This window comes from Botryllus schlosseri, chromosome 11, assembly GCF_051294905.1.
Source record: "Botryllus schlosseri isolate E-star chromosome 11, Bs_hap1, whole genome shotgun sequence".
Classification (NCBI taxonomy): Eukaryota; Metazoa; Chordata; class Ascidiacea; order Stolidobranchia; family Styelidae; genus Botryllus; species Botryllus schlosseri.
Window position 1 is genome coordinate 25,407,876 of NC_137246.1, and position 12,892 is coordinate 25,420,767.

A 12,892-nucleotide genomic window follows, 5' to 3' on the forward strand; every position below is an offset into this window, starting at 1 on the left:
TCTGCCATTGGCGAATATCTGTTGGATAATCCCGCCTGTGAGAAAAATTATCGAGACGACAGATTTCGCGTCATCGGGAGGGGCCGCTCACACTTTCGCTTGTGTGCCTTGGAGTCGACCTTTATCAAAATGCACCAGCCCAATCTTTGTTGACCATCTTAAAATAGTACATTCGATGGTTTTAGATTCACCATAAGTAGACAACGGGCCATCTACAACAGTTGGACTAAAAGGGCTACACAGTGGTTCGGAACCTTTTTCGACACATCGCCTCCTTTTCAATCTCGAAAGTTTCGCTCCCCCCCCCCCACCCATATTTAAGGATCCGAAAATAGGACATACTGCCTAAACGGGCAATCACTGGTAATATTACTACTAAAATAGCCATTTTCCGAGGTAGGAACACCGGTTTCCGCGTCTAATTTTCGTTGATTCGACATTTTTTCGCGTCATATGCAAAATAAGCCGTTCTAAAATGTTCGTGTCCTAGTATCCTTTGATATTTTCGCCCTCTTGTTTCTCAAAATTGCCCATTGGGCCCGATATCGCCCACGTTGGGAACCACTGGTCTAAACTGTCTAGTGTCTATGCATGGCAAACTCTTTGGATTCAAGTGGAACCACCAGATTGGTTTCCTGAGATGAACAGCTCCCTGTCAACGTCTCCCAGATGGTCTAGGGGTCAGGATTCCTGGCTCTCACCCAGGCGGCCCGGGTTTGATTCCCGGTCTGGGAAGACTTTTTCAACTTGAATTCGAAAACCGCATTACAATTCACAGACTTTATTACCCGTAATTTCAGATGTTTAACATAAATAGACAAACATCGCAAGTCCTTGAAAGGATTGTCAGTCGATTGTAATCTTAGAATTTAGCTATATTAAGTCGAAACTAAACTATCTATGCATGCACATTGCGCACTCTTTGAACTTAAATGGAACCGCCTAATTCATTCGATGAGATCAATAGCGGTCTTTCGCCGTCTCCCAGATGGTCTAGGGGTCAGGATTCCTGGCTTTCACCCAGGCGGCCCGGGTTCGATTCCCGGTCTGGGAACGCTTTTTCGACTTGTATTTGAAAACGGCAATACCATTCACAAACTTTATAGCAGTAATTTCAGACGCCTAACATCGATCGAGAAACTGTATACGACTCGCGCCCCCATAAACGACAAAATACGGTACCTTGTCGAGTCATATTTTCGGTAGTCGATAAAGTTTTGTATGGCAAACAAAAGTAATAAGCTATTACAGATACTAAAACAAAAGCCAAAGAAAGGACAATACGTCTTCACTGAAGAGGGCAACGTAGCCGCTAAGGCTGATCAAGTATAAATAACTCTACAAAGTGCCATTCAGTACAAACAGTTTTATCGCCTTAATGTACAGGCAGGCCAAAGCTACACGGTCATTGCACAAGTAAAAGCTGAGTGGCTGAACGTATATAATAAAGTTAATAACCTTAAAATGCGACTTTCAGAGCAATGCGTCCTGGATTTTTTCTGTGACGAATCAGGAAAATGACCAGGGTTGTAATACTCGAGTCATGGCTCGACTCTAGTCCGACTCGAATCCCGATTTTCTGATGAATCGACTTGACTCGAGTCATTTTATCAAAATACGAAAATAACTCGACTCGACTCGAGTCAATCTGTGTATTGACTCGACTTGGACTCGAGTCATTACGCATGACTCGAACCAAGTCATATGACTCGAGACGCAGACGGCCAATACCGATATTTTGTCGTAATTTCGAAGAATAGTAAAGTAACCCCCTATCAGGATTTCGTTTATTGGTACTAGAACGTGAGAATTCGATCAGAACCTGGTAAAAGTGAGGAAAATTGCTATATTATAAATGCGAACCATTCAAAATCACCAAACAGAGTTATAAAAAGTGAGTTTAACAAGATTTTAGCTGGGAACTGAGCAGTCAACGTATTGACTTGGACTCGACTCGAGTCATAATACCATGACTTGGACTCGACCCTCTGATCGATGACTTGGACTAGGACTTGATTCGGTGGTGAGTTGAAAATGACTCGACTTGACTCGAGTCAAAATTATAAAAGTGAAATTGACTTGTGACTCGGAGCCTTGTGACTTGGTTACAACCCTGAAAATGACTTTGTCTAAAATCCAACTATGAGAATGGCAAGAGTGCCTATGCACGCGCGCACACGAATGAATGGAATCAAAATATATATAGCTATATTATTTGGATTTGGTAAGTATCGAGAATAAAAAAATTCAAGTCAATTTCCGCAGATGAATTGAATGGATATAAACGCTGTCTATTAATTCAAGACGACCGCAAATAGAATTAAAAACCATCCACTGATTTCAATCGTCTATAGCAGTGGTTCTTAACCTTTTTTCTGCCAGCGCCCCCTTTCAAAAATTATCGTGCTCCAGCGCCCCCCCCCCAACTTCATATTGTAATGTAATAAAGACGATGAGTAAGAGGGAGGGCCGTAACAGCACTTCGTCAACCCCCTAAAAACGATTGCCGTGCGCACCCATAGCGTGATAAACCGAACTTCTGAGGGCTTCACCCCCACGAACCCAATATCGTGATTTTGATGGTCAGCAAAGTTTGTGTGGCCTGGTCGCCCTAGGTACCAAAATTTTCTATAATGCATGAATGAATAGGTGGTAATAACATATATAAGTCGCTATTAACTTTTTATCCTCTCAGCCCACGTAATCAGATTTACCAGTAGCACTGAGTGAGCTGTTGTATAGGAAAATAAAGGGCACGTTATTAATAATTAAACATAGTCGGGCGTGCCCGCAGGTACAATTATTCGTTACCAGGGCCGTAACAGCACTTCGTCAGCCCCCCCCAAACAAAAACGATGGTCCTGGGCCTCCATTGGGTGATAAACCAAGCTTCCGGGGGACTTCACTTCCAGACCCCCATAAGGCTGTCCGCTATTTGCTGATAGCCTATTAGGTATCTACATTGGATGTCTATTTGCTGAGGCAGCTATTCTCGCCTAGTCGCGCGAATTGCGTACAATTTCACTAATTAATGATTGAATTGGTCAATATCATCGGGAATTGCATGTAAATTGAGATCAATTTTTATCCTCTCTCTGCTCACGTAAACGCATTTACCGGTAGAGCTGAGTGAGGTGCAATGTTCCCTCTAAGCTGCGCACATGCGCAGTGCTGACACGGTCTCTGCGCACAGAAAATCTACGTTGCGCACAACAAATCCGGAGTTATTACCTTTTTTTAGTCGTTACGCACTGTTGTCCAAGGGTCAGCGCAGTGAGTTGTTGAGTGTGCGCAGACTCATCAAAACCTAAAGTGAACATTGTGAGGTTTCTTGGAAACTGTAGGGCCCGTTACTAATAATTAAACATATGCTTAGAGTCAAGTGTCCCTGTTTGATGCTGGTGTGATCAGACTAGATGACCTTCACGGTCTTATCGATCATTCCTATCTAATACCGAATACTGTGCAAGCATATTTTCTGTACCACCATCACTGCCGTGTGTTATGTATTTTGGTTGGATGAAAAATAAAGTCTCTCTCTCTCTCTCTAAACATATTCGGGCGGGCGAACCCGTTGGTATGACTTCGTTGCATGATGTTATTTCGTGACCCCCTGTCTGCAATATATAAAAAAAGAATCTCTCAACGGGGATATCGCCCAACAGGAATATCCCTGTCGCCCAATCGTACTAAACTAAAAGACGCACACGATTTAAGATTGGTATTTCTTCACTGACATATAATTTTTCCCTGGCAGATGGAATTCGTCTTCTGGGGTTCAGATTGCCAAGACAGGAACATTCGGTGTCAGTCATTTAGGCGCCCATGGACAATTAAACTTATATGTATTTTGAAGGCTATATGTAACGAAATTTTAGGTGTTAATTTGCTCTGAATACTCATTAAGGATATGTCCTATCACCACATTATCTACGCGAAGCCATTTTTCTCCAGCGCCCCCCATACCGCCCCCCTGAGCCCAGCGCCCCCCATATCGCCCCCTGAGCGTTTCCGCCCCCCTTCAAAATCGCCAGCGCCCCCTGGGGGGCGCTGGGGGCAAGGTTAAGAACCACTGGTCTATAGTATACGAAGAAGGCGTAAAGCATAGCAAATCCTCCCAGGCATGTTCCCATGAGCCCTGTTATGACTCCGTGTTCTTTATATTTCACCACATTAATGACGAAAAGCACGAAGTTGGTCGTCACTATTATAACGGAAATCACTGAAAAGTAAGAAAGGATTCAAATTCAATAGCGTTCTTGTAAGGGATATATTGGCAAACATTGTTGTAGAAAGGAAAGGTATATTTAGGGCAGGGTTTCCCAACCTGTAGGCCATGGTCCGTTGCGGGCCACGAGAACGTCAGAGGAGCACGCAAATATTTTATCATCTCTAAGTCTAGTCCACGATAACAAACGAAATAAATTAAAACTCAACCGCTTAAGCTTGACATGAAGATCGTAAGGATCATATCGCCGGCACCCGTCTATACCGTTATAGAGCCAGTTACATGCTATTATTACTGTGTATGTGTTGCTATTATTACTGTGTTTTTTGTTTTGTTATGAGTACTTTTTTACATACTCATTCTGTTTATTCCGGTTGACGAAGAAATAAATCTCTCTCTCTCTCTCTCTCTGACGCTGAGCGTTCAAAGCCATAATTTCTGCCATTGGCGAATATCTGTTGGATAATCCCGCCAGTGCGAAAAATTATCGAGACGACAGATTTCGCGTCATCGGGAGGGGCCGCTCACACTTTCGCTTGTGTGCCTAGGAGTCGACCTTTATCAAAATGCACCAGCCCAAGCTTTGTCGACAAAAGGAGTTCATGGACCATCTTAAAATAGTACATTCGGTGGTTTTTGATTCACCATGAGTAGAGAAGGGCCATCTACAACAGTTGGACAAAAAGGGCTACACAGTGGTTCGGAACCTTTTTCGACACATCGCCTCCTTATCAATCTCGAAATTTTCGCCCCACCCCACCGCCCTTATTTAAGGATCCGAAAATGGGACATATTGCCTAAACGGCAATCACAGGTAATTTTACTACTAAAATAGCCATTTTCCGAGGTAGGAACACCGGTTTCCGCGTCTAATTTTAGTTGATTCGACATCTTATCGCGTCATATGCAGAATAAGCCGTTCTAAAATGTTCGTGTCCAAGTATCCTTTGGTATTTTCGCCCTCTTGTTTCTCAAAATTGCCCATTGGGCCCGATATCTTTCACGTTGGGAACCACTGGTCTAAACTATCTATGCATGCCAAACTCTTTGGATTCAAGTACAACCACCAGATTGGTTTCCTGAGATGAACAGCTCCCTGTCAACGTCTCCCAGATGGTCTAGGGGTCAGGATTCCTGGCTCTCACCCAGGCGGCCCGGGTTCGATTCCCGGTCTGGGAACACTTTTTCAACTTGAATTCGAAAACCGCAATACAATTCACAGACTTTATTACCCGTAATTTTAGATGTCTAACATAAATAGACAAACATCGCAAGTCCTTGAAAGGATTGTCAGTCGATTGTAATCCTAGAATTTAGCTATATTAAGTCGAAACTAAACTATCTATGCATGCACATTGTGCACTCTTTGAACTTAAATGGAACCGCCAAATTCATTCGATGTGATCAATAGCGCTCCTTCCCCGTCTCCCAGATGGTCTAGGGGTCAGGATTCCTGGCTCTCACCCAGGCGGCCCGGGTTCGATTCCCGGTCTGGGAACGCTTTTTCAACTTGTATTTGAAAACGGCAATACCATTCACGAACTTTATACCAGTAATTTCAGACGCCTAACATCAATAGAGAAACTTTATACGACTCGCGTCCCCATAAACGACAAAATACGGTACCTTGTCGTGTCATATTTTCGGTAGTCGATAAAGTTTTGTATGGCAAACAAACGTAATAAGCTATTACAGATACTAAAACAAAAGCCAAAGAAAGGGCCAATAAGTCTTCACTGAAGAGGGCAACGTAGTCGCTAAGGCTGATCAAGTATAAATAACTCTACAAAGTGCCATTCAGCACAAACAGTTTTGTCGCCTTAATGTACAGGCAGGCCAAAGCTACACGGTCAGTGCACAAGTAAAAGCTGAGTGGCTGAACGTATATAATAAAGTTAATAACCTGAAAATGCGACTTTCAGAGCAATGCGTCATGGATTTTTTTCTGTGACGAATCAGGAAAATGACCAGGGTTGTAATACTCGAGTCATGGCTCGACTCTAGTCAGACTCGAGTCCCGATTTTCTGATGAATCGACTTGACTCGAGTCATTTTATCAAAATACGAAAATAACTCGACTCGACTCGAGTCAATCTGCGTATTGACTCGACTTGGACTCGATTCATTACGCATGACTCGAACCAAGTCATATGACTCGAGACGCAGACGGCCAATACCGATATTTTGTCGTAATTTCGAAGAATAGTAAAGTAACCCCCTATTAGGATTTCGTTTATTGGTACTAGAACGAGAGAATTCGATCAGAACCTGGTAAAAGTGAGGAAAATTGCTATTTTATGAATGCGAACCATTCAAAATCACCAAACAGAGTTATAAAAAGTGAGTTTAACAAGATTTTAGCTGGGAACTGAGCAGTCAACGTATTGACTTGGACTCGACTCGAGTCATAATACCATGACTTGGACTCGACCCTCTAATTGATGACTTGGACTAGGACTTGATTCGGTGGTGAGTTTAAAATGACTCGACTTGACTCGAATCAAAATTATAAAAGTGAAATTGACTTGTGACTCGGAGCCTTGTGACTTGGTTACAACCCTGAAAATGACTTTGTCTAAAATCCAACTATGAGAATGGCAAGAGTGCCTATGCACGCGCGCACACAAATGAATGGAATCAAAATATATATAGCTATATTATTTGGATTTGGTAAGTATCGATAATAAAAAAATTCAAGTCAATTTCCGCAGATGAATTGAATGGATATAAACGCTGTCTATTAATTCAAGACGACCGCAAATAGAATTAAAAACCATCCGCTGATTTCAATCGTCTGTAGTATACGAAGAAGGCGTAAAGCATAGCAAATCCTTCCAAGCATGTTCCCATGAGCCCTGTTATGACTCCGTGTTCTTTATATTTCACCACATTAATGATGAAAAGCACGAAGTTGGTCGTCACCATTATAACGGAAATCACTGAAAAGTAAGAAAGGATTCAAATTCAATAGCGTTCTTGTAAGGGATATATTGGCAAACATTTTTGAAGAAAGAAAAGGTATATTTAGGGCAGGGTTTCCCAACCTGTAGGCCATGGTCCGTTGCGGGCCACGAGAACGTCAGAGGAGCACGCAATATTTTATCATCTCCTAGTCTAGTCCACGATAACAAACGAAATAAATTAAAACTCATCCGCTTAAGCTTGACGCTGAGCGTTCAAAGCCATAATTTCTGCCATTGGCGAATATCTGTTGGATAATCCCGCCTGTGAGAAAAATTATCGAGACGTTAGATTTCGCACCCTCGGGAGGGCCGCTCACACTTTCACTTGTGTGCCTAGGAGTCGACCTTTATCAAAATGCACCAGTCCAAGCTTTGTCGACAAAAGGAGTTCATGGACCATCTTAAAATAGTACATTCGATGGTTTTTGATTCACCATTAGTAGAAAACGGGTCAACTACAACAGTTGGACTAAAGGGCTACACAATGGTTGGGAACCTTTCTCGACACATCGCCTCCTTATCAATCTCGAAAGTTTCGCCATTCGCCATTCGACATTTTTTCGCGTCATATGCAGAATAAGTCGTTCTAAAATGTTCGTGTCCTAGTATCCTTTGGTATTTACGCCCTCTTGTTTCTCAAAATTGCCCACTGGGCCCGATATCGTCCACGTTGGGAACCACTGGTCTAAACTATCTATGCGTGCCAAACTCTTCGGATTCAAGTGGAGCCCCCTGATTGGTTTCCTGAGATGAACAGCTCCCTGTCAACGTCTCCCAGATGGTCTAGGGGTCAGGATTCCTGGCTCTCACCCAGGCGGCCCGGGTTCGATTCCCGGTCTGGGAACGCTTTTTCACCTTGAATTTGAAAACGGCAATACCATTCACAAACTTTATTACCCGTAATTTCAGATGTCTAACATAAATAGACAAACATCGCAAGTCCTTGAAAGGATTGTCAGTCGAATGTAATCTTAGAATTTAGCTATATTAAGTGTAAACTAAACTGTCTATGCATGCACATTGCGCACTCTTTGAACTTAAATGGAACCGCCAAATTCATTCGATGAGATCAATAGTGCTCCATCGCCGTCTCCCAGATGGTCTAGGGGTCAGGATTCCTGGCTTTCACCCAGGCGGCCCGGGTTTGATTCCCGGTCTGGGAACGCTTTTTCACCTTGAATTTGAAAACGGCAATACCATTCACAAACTTTATACCAGTAATTTCAAATTCCCAACATCAATAGAGAAACTGTGTACGACTCGCGCTCCTATAAACTACAACATACGGTACCTTAACGTCTCATGTTTTCGGTTGTCGATAAAGTTTTGTATGGCAAACTATAACCGATGCTAAGACAAAAGCCAAAGAAAAGGCCCTTGAACGTCTTCACTGAAGACGGCAACGTAATCGCTAAGGCTGATCAAGTACAAATTACGCTGCAAAGTGCCATTCAGTGCAATCAGATGTATCGCCTTAATGTACAGGCGGACCGAATCTGCACGGTCAGTGCACAAGTAAAAGGTGAGTGGCTGAACGTATATAATAAAGTTAATAACTTGAAAATGCGACTTTCAGAGCAATGCGTCCCGGATTTTCTCTGTGACGAATCAGGAAAATGACTTTGTCTGAAATCCAACTATGAGAATGGCAAGAGTGCCGATGCACGCGCGCAAACAAATAAATGGAATCAAAATATATCAATGTACATTATCTAGATTTGGTAAGTATCGAAAATAAAAAACTTCAAGTCAATTTCCGCGGATGAATTGAATGGATATAAACGCTGCCTCTAAATTCAAGGTGATCGCAAATAGAATAAAAAACCATCCGCTGATTTCAATCATCCCTTTACGTCTGTAGTACACGAAGAAGGCGTAAAGAATAGCAAATCCTCCCAAGCTTGTTCCCATGAGCCCAGTTATGACTCCGTGTTCTTTATATTTCACCACATCAATGATGGAAAGCACAAAGTTGGTCGTCACCATAATAACGGAAATTACTGAAAAGTAAGAAAGGATTCACATTCAATAGTGTTCTTGTGAGGGATATGTTGGCAAACATTGTTGTAAAAAGGAAATATATATTTAGGGCAGTGCTTCTCAACCTGTAGGCCATGGTCCGTTGGGGGACCACGAGACCGTTCAGGGGAGCATGCAAATATTTATCATCTCTAAGTCTAGTCCATGATAACAAACGAAAGAAATTAAAACTCATCCGCTTAAGTTTGACGCTGAGTGTTCAAAGGCCATAAATTCTGCCATTGGCAAACATCTGTTGGATAATCCCGCCTCTGCGAAAATTTATCGAGACGACAGATTTCGCATCATCGGGAGGGTCCGCTCACACTTTCATCTTTATACCTTGGAGTCGACCTTCATCAAAATACATCAGCCCAAGCTTTTTCAACGAAAGGAGTTCGTGTACCAGTACAATCCTATATAGTACATTGAACGCTCTCTTATTTGAGATCTCATTTTATGCTGGTGACGTCATATTTTGGGATGCGATTGATGATATACAATGCTCTTTCCAATTCTCTACTAGTTGCCGACGATTACTCCTGATGAGTGTCAGCCGAAAATATTCGGGCCCATTTCAATATGAATATATACTATTCAATTGAATATAAAAAGTAAATTCTTAAAGCTGCAGGAAGAGATGCCAACACGATTGAGCTTTGAAAAGATGTCTTGACCACATATTGAACACAACCAAGCAAACCATACCCTAAGCTTAATGAAATTTTCCTGTCATTACTGTTGCCATTCGCATCAACTTCGTTGTGAATGTGGGTTTTTAACCATGTCATGTCTGAGGAAAAAGCAGCGCAGTATCAATCAATCAGGTTTATTAATATTTTCATCGTTTCAAAACATCACAAGACTGCGATACAATGAAAAGATAGGAAGGTGTCGAGACAACTTGGAGTAACTTATAAGACCAGATGATCTGGTCCAGATCTTGGATATTCAATGACATGCGGCTTTCTCTTAACCACCAGGCCAAAAACAAGCCCAATCATGCCATTATGGCTGAATGTAATGACTAATTAATTTACTATCATGTTTTCAGTGAGCTGTATTTATATCCATTTATCATAGCCTTTATAACAGCCTATATGATTTTATCATTCTAACTACCGGTTCCTGTATAAACCAGAATAAAATCAAGTTTCCTAATTTTTTTAGAGGGCTCAAATATATGGATGCCAAGACGTGAAAATATTTGTAACCCTGGTATAGGAGAGAGGAAGGGTGCCATGACAACGGTCAACGGTCGGCGAACCCTCCGCGCCACATTAATACCAATCTCATCGCTGTGGCGATTATATTTTAGTTTAAAAACGGAAGGTTTTACACTAAAAATGAAACTTTTGACATTAAAACTCTGACTTTGGACAATTTGTTTTTAAATACGCATCGTAGCACATAATGTTAGAACTGTATAGTAATTTTCTACATCTTGGTTGGAGCTTGACCAGAATAGAGAAAAAAACGTTCAACAGAAGCAGTTGTATGCTGGCAGCATTGAAATGTATACTGCATACTGTATACTGTCGCAGTGTTAGCAACACATCCGTTGCTTCATACGGACAATGTTGATTTCATCGCACATTTTGACCGCAACCCAAATCTGAGTTTCGATAGCATCTCGCGATTCATGTATACGTTGAGAACCATTGTTCCGTAAGAACCAATGTCCACCACCACAGTTAAGATTCAGGTTTAAGATATCGGCGCGAGCTTGTAAAAACTACGGACCCAAAACTAAAAATTTCACTCGTTTTTAGGTGTGTTGATCATCACGCCATTTCAACTTATTGGTTTCATTCGATGGTTTATGATTCACCATGAGTAGACAACGGGCCATCTACAACAGTTGGACTAAAAGGGCTACACAGTGGTTCGCGACCTTTTTCGACTCGTCGCCCCGTTATCAATCTCGACACAAATTTCCGCTCCTCCCCCTCCATATTTAGGGATCCGAAAATAGGACATATAGCCCAAACTGGAAATTTATTGACCTAACTCTGATTGCTGGCGAATTTACTACTAAAATAGCCATTTTCCGAGGTAGGAAAACTGGTTTCCGCGTCTAATTTTCGTTGAGTTGACTTTTTTCGCATCATATTCAGAATAAGCCGTTCTAAAATGCTCGTCATCTAGCTCCCTTTGGTATCTTCGCCCCCTTGTTTCTCAAAATTGCCCACCTTTGGAACCGCTAGACTACAATGTGCAAAAATTCAAATGAAATTCGCAAATAAATTTTGACCTTGTAATCAATTTTGACAAATTTTTTACATAAAGCTCAAATTTTTACAAAGATTTGACTTGTCAAAACATAATCACACCACTCATCACCAATGCGCAAATGCGCAAATGCTGACAAGGTCTCTGCACAGAGAAAATCGAAGTTGCGCACATAAAATCCGAAGTGATGACCTTTTTTTAGTCGTTACGCACCGTTGTCCAAGGGTCTGCGCAGTGAGTTGGTGAGTGTGCGCAGACTCGTCAAAAATTAGAGGGAACATTGCTCATCACCCATCCCGGTCATAGCCACTTATCCATAACATCCGGCGTCTGATAACACAGCAAGTGATGAATTTATCGACGCACATCAGAATAATTTGAATTTATAAACGAAGTTCGCACGCAACTATAAAAGAGTTATAAGTGTTGATTGTGCACTATGTACAATATCCCACAGGACAATACAAACCAAAAAGTATTTTCTATAGAAAATACCTACCAAAATTATTTTCATTACATCGATACTTACGAGCAAGAATAATTTGCAATTTCCTTATTCGACTGTTGCGCCTCTCCCGTGGACCATAGACAGACGCATCGTCATATCCGGGTGGTTGATGCTCCGTCGTTAACAGAGGTGCATTTTCAGACGACATGGAATGTATATCAGAGTTTTTTCAGGAATATAAGATATACTGTTGAATATATGGGTGTTAATAAGACGTAGTAAGCAGATTTATCTATATATTGTAGAATTGTGTGCGAAACGCCCCAAGCGCGTAAGTAAGCAATTATATTTCAAATATATACATATATATATACCCAAGCATTATACTATACGCAACTGGTATTTAATTGCGGCGTGGTTTGCCATGTTGGTGAAGTAGTTGGAATTCGTGACTTTGCTACCACATTAAGGATACGTTGACTGTCTCTAAAAATAATACTGTATAGTGTATATTACCAATGTGGACGATTTAGGTCGAACACGACTTCGCATTGTGGACAGGCCCTTACCGAAGTAACTTACCTCTGATACCTTTGACTGACTATTTGGGTGGTATGAACTACTGTAATATTCTTAGAAATCTATCTCCGTCGTATTCCATGGCAGCTTGCTCTGGTTTAGCGAAGAATCTGTGACGAGCAATGCTAAGTTGAAATGACAACAATTCTGCGTAAGTTGGTTGTGTCTGCGATATCTCCTTGCCTTTCACAGTGATGAACCAAATCTGTATCCGACTAACTACTAAATTCACCTGCAGAACACGAAGGGGAACCCCAGGGTCGAGGAGTTCCCTTCAAGGGCTTGCATTCGATTCATAGTCACGAAAATCCATGGTTTCGCCAGCTATTAACAAATACCTTCTCACCAATTTGCACTCTGCTATAACAACAGCATTTCTGGATTTCATTATGACCGGCTCCACATTGAGCTAATTCAAAAACT

General features: G+C 41.7%; 1 protein-coding gene and 6 non-coding genes across 7 annotated transcripts; 6 read left to right on the forward strand and 1 right to left on the reverse strand.

The window, feature by feature from the left end:
• The first annotated feature begins 663 nt into the window (after nucleotides 1-663).
• Trnae-cuc (transfer RNA glutamic acid (anticodon CUC)) lies at nucleotides 664-735 on the forward strand. Its single transcript has one exon. It is a non-coding gene; the product is annotated as a tRNA-Glu (tRNA).
• Nucleotides 736-982: 247 nt separating this feature from the next.
• Trnae-uuc (transfer RNA glutamic acid (anticodon UUC)) lies at nucleotides 983-1,054 on the forward strand. The gene has a single exon. It is a non-coding gene; the product is annotated as a tRNA-Glu (tRNA).
• A 4,281-nt stretch (nucleotides 1,055-5,335) lies between these two features.
• Trnae-cuc (transfer RNA glutamic acid (anticodon CUC)) lies at nucleotides 5,336-5,407 on the forward strand. The gene has a single exon. It is a non-coding gene; the product is annotated as a tRNA-Glu (tRNA).
• Nucleotides 5,408-5,654: 247 nt separating this feature from the next.
• Nucleotides 5,655-5,726, forward strand: Trnae-cuc (transfer RNA glutamic acid (anticodon CUC)). Its single transcript has one exon. It is a non-coding gene; the product is annotated as a tRNA-Glu (tRNA).
• A 2,237-nt stretch (nucleotides 5,727-7,963) lies between these two features.
• On the forward strand, nucleotides 7,964-8,035 carry Trnae-cuc (transfer RNA glutamic acid (anticodon CUC)). The gene has a single exon. It is a non-coding gene; the product is annotated as a tRNA-Glu (tRNA).
• Nucleotides 8,036-8,282: 247 nt separating this feature from the next.
• Trnae-uuc (transfer RNA glutamic acid (anticodon UUC)) lies at nucleotides 8,283-8,354 on the forward strand. Its single transcript has one exon. It is a non-coding gene; the product is annotated as a tRNA-Glu (tRNA).
• A 33-nt stretch (nucleotides 8,355-8,387) lies between these two features.
• On the reverse strand, nucleotides 8,388-12,158 carry LOC145450826 (uncharacterized). Its single transcript, XM_080329343.1, has 2 exons — nucleotides 11,972-12,158; nucleotides 8,388-9,191 (listed from the first exon to the last, which is right to left on the reverse strand). Exons 1-2 carry the CDS (start codon nucleotides 12,096-12,098, stop codon nucleotides 8,941-8,943), a joined length of 378 nt encoding a protein of 125 aa, XP_080185469.1. The 5' UTR covers nucleotides 12,099-12,158; the 3' UTR covers nucleotides 8,388-8,940.
• Nucleotides 12,159-12,892: the final 734 nt, after the last annotated feature.